Source organism: Poromitra crassiceps (assembly GCF_964638095.1).
Source record: "Poromitra crassiceps genome assembly, chromosome: 19".
Lineage (NCBI taxonomy): Eukaryota > Metazoa > Chordata > Actinopteri > Beryciformes > Melamphaidae > Poromitra > Poromitra crassiceps.
The window spans coordinates 13059073-13071185 of record NC_139646.1 but is presented as its reverse complement, the minus strand read 5'-3'; the positions used below and the strand labels follow the sequence as shown (position 1 = coordinate 13071185).

The 12113-nt window shown below is 44.2% G+C and overlaps 1 protein-coding gene across 1 annotated transcript in view; it reads right to left on the bottom strand.

The window, feature by feature from the left end:
• dok7b (docking protein 7b) overlaps window positions 1-12113 on the bottom strand; it is a gene marked incomplete at both ends in the record, with an annotated part of 46050 nt that overhangs the window by 30152 nt on the left and 3785 nt on the right. Inside the window, 2 exons of the mRNA XM_083655789.1 lie at window positions 4817-5017; window positions 11950-12100. Coding sequence (XP_083511915.1) covers window positions 4817-5017; window positions 11950-12100 — 352 coding nt within the window. The remainder of the gene's footprint in view (window positions 1-4816; window positions 5018-11949; window positions 12101-12113) is intronic.

Genomic DNA, 12113 nt, shown 5'->3' with positions numbered 1-12113 from the left:
AAGCGCCGCCCATCGCAATCCCACTATGGAGACCTGCGTGGGAGGGGAGGCTGGCCAGCGAGACTATGGGAAAGGTGAAGGTGAATAGCCTATGTCCATTGTCCAACAAGTTTTCTCAATTAATTTCCCTCTTTGCGATGTGATAAAAGTTTCTCAGTGAGTTATAGTTGATTGCATTGCCTCACTGAATTATCTGCTAATATCCAATTTTAGCAGCAGAATTTGATGTCCTGGCGTGGGCACGTCCGCGTGTAATGACATATCCAAAAGGAATTTTAATCTGCGCTGCGCTGCACAGCATAGAGATTATGGTGCGCTCAAGCGCAGCAGAGTATTTAGCGCGTAAGAGGTGCTTTTTTTTAGTGTGTAAGAGGTGCTGCCCCGTATTCTGAGCAGAAACGGCTGATTGTGGCACGCCTATGTCCAGTAAAATTATAACAGGCATGCGCTTGTGCACGCCCCCAATTTGCATTGCGCGCGGCGTACCGCTTTTGCGAAGATAGGGCCCCCGGGACTTGCAAGAATCTGGTCAACTTCTCCTCTGCAGCATGGGCTGATTTTAAGTCTGCAATGAGTGGATGCGAAAAGGAGCAAAAACACCAGACGCTGAAGTGACTAAGCATCTGGAAGCGCAGCCAGTTTCATTTTGGTGCACTTGTTAGCACATTAGACCGTTCAGTCAGACCAGCCGTGATGCGGCCGGCTCGCCCCATGCAGAGATTGTTTCGGCGTCTGATCTATTTTTGTGTGAGACCCGCGAGTGATTGTGTGAAGCCAGATAGGAAGTCAGTACAAGTGGTCACCGGCGTGGAGCAAAGCAGTGCGTCTGGTGTGAATGGCCAGGGTCCTACTCAAGCTGAATTTACACACAGCGGCACTTCGCGTCTGCAGCATCACAATCATCTTCCACCCTCCTCCCTGCATGCATGCTCCAACCCGCTCTGACTGACTGGTGGCGACCATTTATGGATTTCGTTTCCACTCCCTCCGTGTCAAATCTGTCTATCTCAAATGCCTGTGCCACTATGAAACAACAACATCAACAATGCTAGCTCGTTGCTACATGCTGAAAACGGTTGGATCTGGATTGTGCAATAAAGCAGGCCTGCTTGATACGTTTGGTGGATAGTTGTAAAGGTGAACGGAGCCTTTTTCCCCTATACCAGGGTGGAGGTATTAGCAGCCAGACTCTGCCATTGTAGGGAGGGAGTCTGGCAAGCGAGACTACCCGGGAAGGAACTCAAGGTAGGAGCTGCTGAGATGGAGTGGAGCGCTCCAAGGCAGTGATTGACCTGGTTGTGGTCAACTTGTAAACCTCCACAAGTTGCTGGAACATTGTGTTTTTGATGAATGTGTGGCCTTATTCAACTCCAACATCACATACAGGAAGACGCAGAAGAGCAAGCACATCTAGAAGAAGCTCTATCTCCAATCTGTAGGGCTGCAAGAACCCTACATCACTCTCGTTGACATGGGCATGATCTAGATGATGGCAACTCCATCAGCAATTGGATCGGCAGACACAAGATGGCACGCCATACAAGTGGTCGGACTATGTCCACAAGGTGTCATCCATCATCCTTGTCCGCCATGGTGATGTTGACATATCATGTGTGATCGACCGGTATGACACAGCATACTTGGCTAAAGATGATGAGCGGACTCTGATGATTCAGAATCTATAGCTACAGCTAATAAAAATAGCTTATTTTAGTTATCTTGTCATACATTCATTAAATATTTTAATGCAAGAAATCCTGGAGGTAGTTGGTACAGCAGTACCAAGGTAAAATGGGTGTTGACATTAACATATTTTCAGTGAACATAATTCTGAAATGACTCCCAAAACATCCACCATTGTTAATCTCCTTCCTTGTGGTAAACCCCAAACGCACAGTATACCTTCCCATTCAAAAGTTACATTTCCACAATACTGGATGGCAGCCATCTTGGAATTCTGGGTCAAAACTATGCCATAATGTCAAACTGATGTCAGAATCGGATTCCTCGTGGTTGACTTACACCGAAAAGTGTCTTCATACATTATTCTATGTGCTCTGGTTCAAAAGTCAATTTTTTAACATGGCGCCAGTGGCCATCTTGGATTTGGCCATCTGGCAAGGAAAATCCCAGGATCCTTAGGAGGGACCTGGGCGCTATTTTAACAAAAGGTCTATATAAGTCAAATCACTCATCAAAACATCTTAGCCAGAGAATGGTCATGGCTTTGAAGTTATAGCATCGGTTATCAGATACTGTCATTTCCTTCTCACAACGTCATCAAATTCACCATTGATTAGTCACTTTAACAGTTTATGATGTTCTATATGGTATCATTGTAATCCTTGACCATGAAAACATTGGGATAGACATCACCTTTTCTGTGTTAGCATGTGTGGTTCAGGAGATATGATGCAAACTACATAATTTGCTTATGGCAGAATTAAAATGGCCGCCACAAGGCATTTTTGCGATGGCTTAATTTCTGAAACTGTACAGGGCCCCAAACTATAAGCGTACCAAGTTTCATGCTTTTACGAAAAAGGGAACATCATTTTCACATATCATCTGGACTAATACACAGAAATCAGGGTTTTGTCATTTATATGGGGGTAGGTTTGTTTACAGAGTGATAACTGACCTTAAGCTACCAAATCAGCAGGGTTATCATACCAAAATATAAACTAGAGACATGTAGGAAGACAAAAATAACAAAATCGTGCGGTCACCTCAGGTGGTACCGATTTTTGCCTTGGCCCATGGACTAAAATGAATATGAACACAAAGAAACTTTCTGCCAACACTGTCATTGCTCAAAAACCAAATAACACTAAGTGAAGAGAGAAACTGCCATGTAAGAGTACTGTCAAAAACACACCTAGTCTACATGTATGTCTATGTATGTCAAACATACAGTTCATGAACACACACAACAAAGATAGACTAAACTGAAAATAATAATTAGTTATGTTTCAGGCTTAAAGAATTAGCAAACAAGTTGTCATACTCTGCCATGCTTTAAGGTCAGGCACACAGCATGCGGGCTAGTTAGCTAGATGAGTGAGAGTTCACCTCCTCCCCCTAACACTTTCCTTCTCATGCATAAATGAACACACACACACACACACACACACACACACACACACACACACACACACACACACACACACACACACACACACACACACACACACACACACACACACACACACACACATCCCCACCCAAATACATAAAACTGCCTCTCATTCTTTGCATACAAGCCCAGATCAACTGGACATTCAGAGGATAGCTGGACCCTGGCACAGGCACACGCGCACGCGTGTGCAAGCGCACAAACACACACACACACACACACACACACACACACACACACACACACACACACACACACGTACATACATATACACTGTGGTGGGTTCATACATAGAAAATCATTTCTCACATGGCTACCGTCTAAAGTTAGTCCCTGAAAAGCAGCAATAAAACGCAGAGGTTTTTATGGGAGTCCATACGTGTTAAGTGACAGATCTTTTAACGAGGAAGCATGAGAGAACAAGAGGGGGGGAGGAGAATCTACCTAAGGGAGACTCACAGAGAAAGTGGAATCTATATGTTTATGCAAAAGTATATGGCTCATTTCCACCACATATAACTGCACAGTACAGCTCTACTCGATCTGAGGCCTGTACCACAAAGCAAGATTACTGGCTTAGCGAGGTAACTTCAGGTTTAACCCTAGTTTTGCCGTACCACGATGCTAGTTAACTTCTTATCGAGATAGATCACCATAGCAACTTATGCTCTACGGCTAACCTGCTTTGTAGCAGGTTAAGTTCAGAGGATAAGATCAAAAGCCATGAAAGACCCACCTGCTTACCAATCAGCTCTCTGGAAACAGCGAGTCACCATTCATATGGTCCCCATATGAAAAATACATTGCATTCAAATGAAAAAGAAAAAGAAAAAAGAAAAAAGAAAAAAAAAGGCTCCTGTTGAATTAATCAAGGACTAAAGCCTTGCACTTGTTGCAGGCTACATTTAAATTAAGCCCTACTTACCACTTTGGAATATGTTTTTATATATTCATTTTTGGGCTCTCAAGTAGCCTAGATACGTTGTTTGACCCCGCCGATCGATTGCAGCTGAATAGTGAGTGGAGAAATATCACTAAACCGGCATAAAAAGGTTACATAAATGTCTCCAAAGCGCACGGTCCCGTGTGCGCAACGGAGCTGGGTTGGAATTGAAATGGTCATACATGCTAGAATAGCCTACTACATCTAAGCAATTTAATATGGGATCACCTGCACACAGGCGATCCCATATTAAGATGATTCATATCTAGGCAAACCTTCCCGTCTCCTTCAGGGTCGACTACAAAATCCTCATACTCACTCACAAATGCATAAACGGACATGCCCCCCCCCCCCCCCCCCCACCTACAAGAACTAATCTCTCCACAAACCTCCACCCGCACCCTCAGGTCTGCAAGCAGTCTGCTTCTCCGAGTCCCCAAAACCAAGCTCCGCACCATGGGGGACCATGCCTTCTGTGCGACCGCCCCACGCCTGTGGAACAGCCTTCCTGAACACCTCAGGGCAGCACAGACCCTGGACTCTTTCAGGACGGGCCTAAAAACCTTTTGATTTAGGAAGGCCTTCTCGTGTTAGCTTTTAACTATTGTCCATTGTACTATTTGCTTGTGATGTTTTTAACTCTGTAGCACTCTGAGATTCTTTCTGAATGAAGAGTGCACTACAAATTAAATTAATTATTATTATTATTATTTATCCACAGCCAGTGCATTACTCACAGTATCCACAGCGAGTGCCGCCCTCGAACACAAAGCCGTTGGGCACGGCACCATAGCGTCGCAGCTCCGACAACTTCCAGTGGCCAGTGACAGCCGGTGGGAGGTCCCTGGTGACGACCAATAGGTTGTTGCAGAGGTGGAGGGAGGCGGGGCCGCTCACCAGTTTGGTACCTGGTTGGATGTTGACACTGAACCTGTGGACTAGAGAGAGAGAGAGAGAGAGAGAGAGAGAGAGACAGACAGAGACAGAGAGAGAGATGGAGAAAGTCAGTGAGAGAACCTGGAAAGTGGTCAAAGTTTGTGCCTTCAATGGATGAAAATGTGCCATATCGAGTGCGTGTGTGAGTGTGTGTACGCGCGCATGTTCCACATGCTCATTAACTATTAGTAACTACAAGTGAAGACAATCAATCACACAACCCAATGAGATGGAAAATACAAACAAATAAACAGAGCATATCAAACACAAACGCATGAACACACATACACACACAAATAGTGTGACTTATGATGATGAAACAGTCCTTTAAGCTCTGCTGGTTGCAATTTGTCATCAGTCTGTTTCTGCAGATGGTGCTTTTCAAAGCCATGGTCTGTCGTTCTAGGATCAGTCTAAGGTCAATCCAAAATGCCCATCGACTGTAGAGTTACCTGATCAATTGTATCAAATGCTTCACTGATGCCTAAGCAAATAAACATGTGTACAGTCCCCCGCATCAGTTGTTAAAAGGTCATGAAATGACCTTCAGTAGGCTAGAGCAGCTTCAGTGCTATGGAGCGGTCTAAGACCAGACTGGTATTTTTCACATTTTAAAATTCAACAAACATATTAGTTGAGAGAAAACCATTTTCTCAACAACTTCAGAGAAAAAGAAAATAGTTTGGAAATATGGATACAATTATTTAAAATTGTGGGGTCCATGTTAGGTTTCTTAAATAGGGGTTAAACCACCGCATACTTAAAACTGGATGGGAGACTCAGGGAGAGAGCTGTTAACAGTAGATAAAATGCTGGGCACCACAGTGATAAAACATTATTTGAACAGTCTATTTGGTACAATATCAAGAAGGCAGTTGGAAGACTTCATATGAAAGATCTTCTCATCCAGGAATTCAAATAAAATGGCCTCAAAGCATCTCAATCACAGGGGGTGGAATATTCCACCTTAAATCTTCCACCTTTATGATGAAATAAAATTGCAAAGTCCTCACATTTTGTAAGGGGGAGCCTCTAAAGGCTAACTACATGTGGGGGTAATAACAGTAAAAGAGAGTTATGGTAGTTCTTAAGTTAGAAGTCACATTTCGCAAGATGGCATTAAAGAGCACTGTGCTACACTCGTAAAAAAAAAGATATATGAATGAAAGTTCATAACTTGTGTAAGGGCAGGAAGGGGCTATTTGGCACAGTCCCCTTAGCAAATAACTGACAAAGTGATGTACAAGTTTATCAGATATAAAGTTGGGTTTAATTGTGTGTGGATTTTCTTTGTATACAGCCCTCTCTTCTTTCCCTTCACTACCTACTCTGCACTGAAAAGAACATGCTGTGGATTAAGACAGCAGCAGTGGACTGCACACTGGATTAAGACAGCAGCAGTGGACTGCACACTGGATTAAGACAGCAGCACTGGACTGCACACTGGATTAAGACAGCAGCAGTGGACTGCACACTGGATTAAGACAGCAGCACTGGACTGCACACTGGATTAAGACAGCAGCACTGGACTGCACACTGGATTAAGACAGCAGCACTGGACTGCACACTGGATTAAGACAGCAGCACTGGACTGCACACTGGATTAAGACAGCAGCAGTGGACTGCACACTGGATTAAGACAGCAAAGGTGGACTGCACACTGGATTAAGACAGCAGCAGTGGACTGCACACTGGATTAAGACAGCAGCAGTGGACTGCACACTGGATTAAGACAGCAGCAGTGGACTGCACACTGGAATAAGACAGCAGCAGCCGATCTGTAATGTCTATCTGTGTCGTTCCACATGCCATCTCTCTGATCCCTATTAACCACTGACATCCAATGGCTTTTTCTTCACCTTTATACCTTTATTTTATAGGATATAAAATGTTTTCAATTAAATAGTTGCATAGTATACCTTGAAGGATATTCTTACACGAATGTGTTCACCTTCAACTAGATATTTTACATGAACAAGGCTTTCTCACTCACAACACCAAGCTACGAATTCACTTTTAATGGGGCAATTAGTACGATTGTCATTGCACAAAATGACCCAAATATATGTGAGGGGGACTGATCGAGTTGTTGATCAATTCAAAACGACTCAACGGTTCCTTTGCCAGATGCTGAGGTGCAATAATGATATAGTATATAGAGGTCGAATGAGGCCAGGTAATGCCCCTTTAAATTCAAGAGCCTGTGAAATTTGAGATTCAATATCATATTGAATGTGTAGATTAATGAGGAAGTATGCATTATGCATGACTACAAATGTACGCGGACGACACGGTCATATATGTACACGCTGACTCCAAACAGAAAGCTGCATCTGTGCTCACAGTCGCGATGGAAAAGTTAGCTAATTGGCTGAACGACTCCTGCCTGACCTTGAATGTCTCTAAAACCGTGAACATGTATTTCTCCATAAGGCGTAATAACACCCCTCCACCTGACATTGTTAAGGGTCAGAGAGTGGAGGTTGTCCAGGAGTTTAAATACCTGGGTATTATTTTAGATAGCAACCTCTCCTTCAAAAAGCACATAAAGAAAACTGCAGGGACTGTCAAACGTAATCTTCGGCAATTTAGATTCATTCGATGTCAGCTGAGGACAGATGCGGCGATACTGTATCTTCATTCTTTCATTTTATCACATCTGTCGTACTGTGCCACTACTTGGTCCCAGGCCAATAAAACAACAACGCAGCCACTCTTTATTCTATTCAAGCAAGCGTTGAAGGTCCTGGATAAAAAACCTAACAGCTATCATTACTGTAACATTATCAAGAAATATAACTTTCTAACTCTTGAGAATTTTCTGTTGATGGCAAATGTCTGTTTGTTGTATAGACCCCTTATACGCCTACGTCACAATGACAACAAAGCAAGCTGCGCGCGCAACGTGTAGGCAGAAAGCAGTAAGCTTTGCATAGACAGACAGCGAAAACTCTGTCAAAGCCCCGCTGTCAGGACTGCTCTATGCCCATCTGCAACACACAGTTATATTTTAGTTTTAAAATGCAGTTCTCGGCTTACTACCACAGCTTATCGCCTGGTGATAAGCAATGTTATGCATCGAAATTAACGTTGTTTAATGGGACATGTCTTACAGACCCATACGCACTGGCGCTGTCAATTGGCCAAGCCTAGTGGCCGGCAATACATATCGTGCATTCCTTTATAACTGGGGATAGCGTAGATAATTATTCTGTAACTTGCAAAGATATATTGTTATGTTGATAATGCACACAATTCAATGACATTATGTAACGTTACTTGGTCGTTAACTAACCGAGCGATGTGGCTGAGCAGCCAGCTACAGGCAGCTTACCTGATTATGAGAGCACAAAGTCGGGCATTTTTAATGATGTCCTCGTTCCAATCAGTTCAACTTAATAATGACATTATTTAACGTTACTTGGTCGTTAACTAACCTAGCGATGTGGCTGAGCAGCCTAGTTTCAGTTTAGGCAGCTTACCTGATTATGAAGAGCACTGCAAAGTCGGGCATTTTTAACGATTTCCTCTTTCGGCTTGCAACCAAAGACACCTACGGTTAGCCTCGCACACACGCAATAGAACACAACACAACACAGTCTGTTACACTATCAACAAAGCAAGGAGTAAAGTTTTACCGAATCCCGTCAACTCATACTGCTTTTAATGCTAACCGTAGGTGTCTTTGGTTGCAAGCCGAAAGAGGAAATCGTTAAAAATGCCCGACTTTGCAGTGCTCTTCATAATCAGGTAAGCTGCCTGAACTGAAACTGTAGGCTGCTCAGCCACATCGCTAGGTTAGTTAACGACCAAGTAACGTTAAATAATGTCATTATTAAGTTGAACTGATTGGAACGAGGACATCATTAAAAATGCCCGACTTTGTAGTGCTCTTCATAATCAGGTAAGCTGCCTGTAGCTGTAGGCTGCTCAGCCACATCGCTCGGTTAGTTAACGACCAAGTAACGTTACATAATGTCATTGAATTGTGTGCATTATCAACATAACAATATATCTTTGCAAGTTACAGAATAATTATCTACGCTATCCCCAGTTATAAAGGAATGCACGATATGTATTGCCGGCCACTAGGCTTGGCCAATTGACAGCGCCAGTGCGTATGGGTCTGTAAGACATGTCCCATTAAACAACGTTAATTTCGATGCATAACATTGCTTATCACCAGGCGATAAGCTGTGGTAGTAAGCCGAGAACTGCATTTTAAAACTAAAATATAACTGTGTGTTGCAGATGGGCATAGAGCAGTCCTGACAGCGGGGCTTTGACAGAGTTTTCGCTGTCTGTCTATGCAAAGCTTACTGCTTTCTGCCTACACGTTGCGCGCGCAGCTCAATGTTGACAAGCTGTATAAGGGGTCTATAGGATCTTCCACGGCCTTGCCCCCCCGCCTTTCAACAAATTAGTGACAAATCGCAACACCAGTGTGAGAACAACAAGAGCCTCCACTAGAGGGGACTGTTGCGTGCCTTTTAGATTGACTACATTTAAACCCTCAGAGGTTTTAAATCCTCCATTAAGAAGTGGCTGAGAGAGGGTCAGTCCTGCGGCCACCTATAGTCATTGGTGTGGCCTCATATACTGTCTCTTTCTGTGCTATGTTATTTATTTTTTACCATTTGCCAATGTGCGATTTTAGTGGATTGCTATCTACCTCTATGTTCTATTTTTACTGTTATGCGCATTGTATATGTTGTATCTTGCTAATAGTAAGTATCATTTTTTGTCATGTATCTTGATTGTTTAGATATTAGGATTTTCCTTTAATTGCTGTATTTGATATGTACTGTGTGCGCACAGGACTCTGTGTGCCCAGGGACTACAGATGCAAATGAGCTTTTAGCTATCTCTGGTGCAATATATTTATTGTGTACTGTCCCTGCTTCAATAAACAATAAAGATAAAGATAAAAGACTATGTTCTTTTGGTGAATGCTCAACAGCAACAATGGACTGCAGAGTATTTGAGGAGGTGGCATGCTGTGATGAAATATGGATTTGTTCAAGCGAATTCATCGCCATACTTGCAATCTTGGAACCTTTAGGTTACATTGCACAAAGACAAAGATGGTAAAGACAAACTAACAGAACTTTGTACATGTGATCACTAGGGAACCAGTCCCCAGCACAGCACCGAAAGAGATTTCAATCAAAATATGCAGGGTTCCTACACCTTCAATATCAAGGACTTTTCAGTGTCTTTCCAGGCCCAATTCCCTCAAATTCAAGGACCCAACAGGGCATAGTTGGAGACACAGATCAAGGTAAACTACTGTTACAACACTGAGAATGTCTATAATGTGAACTTGCAGCTTTACAGAAGTTCAGAGACAACAATTAAAAAGAGAGGTTGGGTGAAACAAAGAGGCACAGATGGTGAGAGACACATGCAGACAGTGGAATGTAGCTTACAGTATTTACTAACGTTAAGTTAAAAAAGATATTAAAATAACTTCAATTTCCACAAGAGTTGTCTCTCTTTCAAGGATTTCAAGGACCTGTAGGAACCCTGAACTTCACCAAGTGCACATTAGATTCAAGATTCAAGAATCAAGATTCGTTATCATCATATCATATCATATCATTAGTAAATCAGCCTTCCGCTTCAGCACCCAAAACCCAATCACACACAGCCTTCGCCTCCTCCCACAGCTACCCAACACTGCACACACACACACACACACACACACACACACACACACACACACACACACACACACACACACACACACACACACACACACACACACACACACACACACACACACACACACACTTTGAACAAACACAAACGTCTGGTCATATCTTACCAGTTTACCCAGTCCCACCCACACCTAATGAACCACTGACCTTCTCCCAGGCTGTATCGGAGATGTGTGTGTGTGTGTGTGTGTGTGTGTGTGTGTGTGTGTGTGTGTGTGTGTGTGTGTGTGTGTGTGTGTGTGTGTGTGTGTGTGTGTGTGTGTGAATGAACCACTGACCTTCTCCCAGGCTGTATCACTGACCTTCTCCCAGACTGTATCACTGACCTTCTCCCAGGCTGTATCACTGACCTTCTCCCAGACTGTATCACTGACCTTCTCCCAGACTGTATCACTGACCTTCTCCCAGACTGTATCACTGACCTTCTCCCAGACTGTATCACTGACCTTCTCCCAGACTGTATCACTGACCTTCTCCCAGGCTGTATCACTGACCTTCTCCCAGACTGTATCACTGACCTTCTCCCAGACTGTATCACTGACCTTCTCCCAGACTGTATCACTGACCTTCTCCCAGGCTGTATCACTGACCTTCTCCCAGACTGTATCACTGACCTTCTCCCAGACTGTATCACTGACCTTCTCCCAGACTGTATCACTGACCTTCTCCCAGACTGTATCACTGACCTTCTCCCAGGCTGTATCACTGACCTTCTCCCAGGCTGTATCACTGACCTTCTCCCAGACTGTATCACTGACCTTCTCCCAGACTGTATCACTGACCTTCTCCCAGACTGTATCACTGACCTTCTCCCAGACTGTATCACTGACCTTCTCCCAGACTGTATCACTGACCTTCTCCCAGACTGTATCACTGACCTTCTCCCAGACTGTATCACTGACCTTCTCCCAGGCTGTATCACTGACCTTCTCCCAGGCTGTATCACTGACCTTCTCCCAGGCTGTATCACTGACCTTCTCCCAGGCTGTATCACTGACCTTCTCCCAGACTGTATCACTGACCTTCTCCCAGACTGTATCACTGACCTTCTCCCAGACTGTATCACTGACCTTCTCCCAGACTGTATCACTGACCTTCTCCCAGGCTGTATCACTGACCTTCTCCCAGACTGTATCACTGACCTTCTCCCAGACTGTATCACTGACCTTCTCCCAGGCTGTATCACTGACCTTCTCCCAGACTGTATCACTGACCTTCTCCCAGGCTGTATCGGAGACGGGCGTCCCAGGCCAGCAGGGCCTCTCGGCGTTGGAACCCGAGGACCAGAGTGTGTCCCAGGCAGAGGATGGAGAGGGTGTATGTGACCCCGTCATACCCCGGCCCCGGCTCCACACCGCAGATCCCCTGGCAGAGCAGG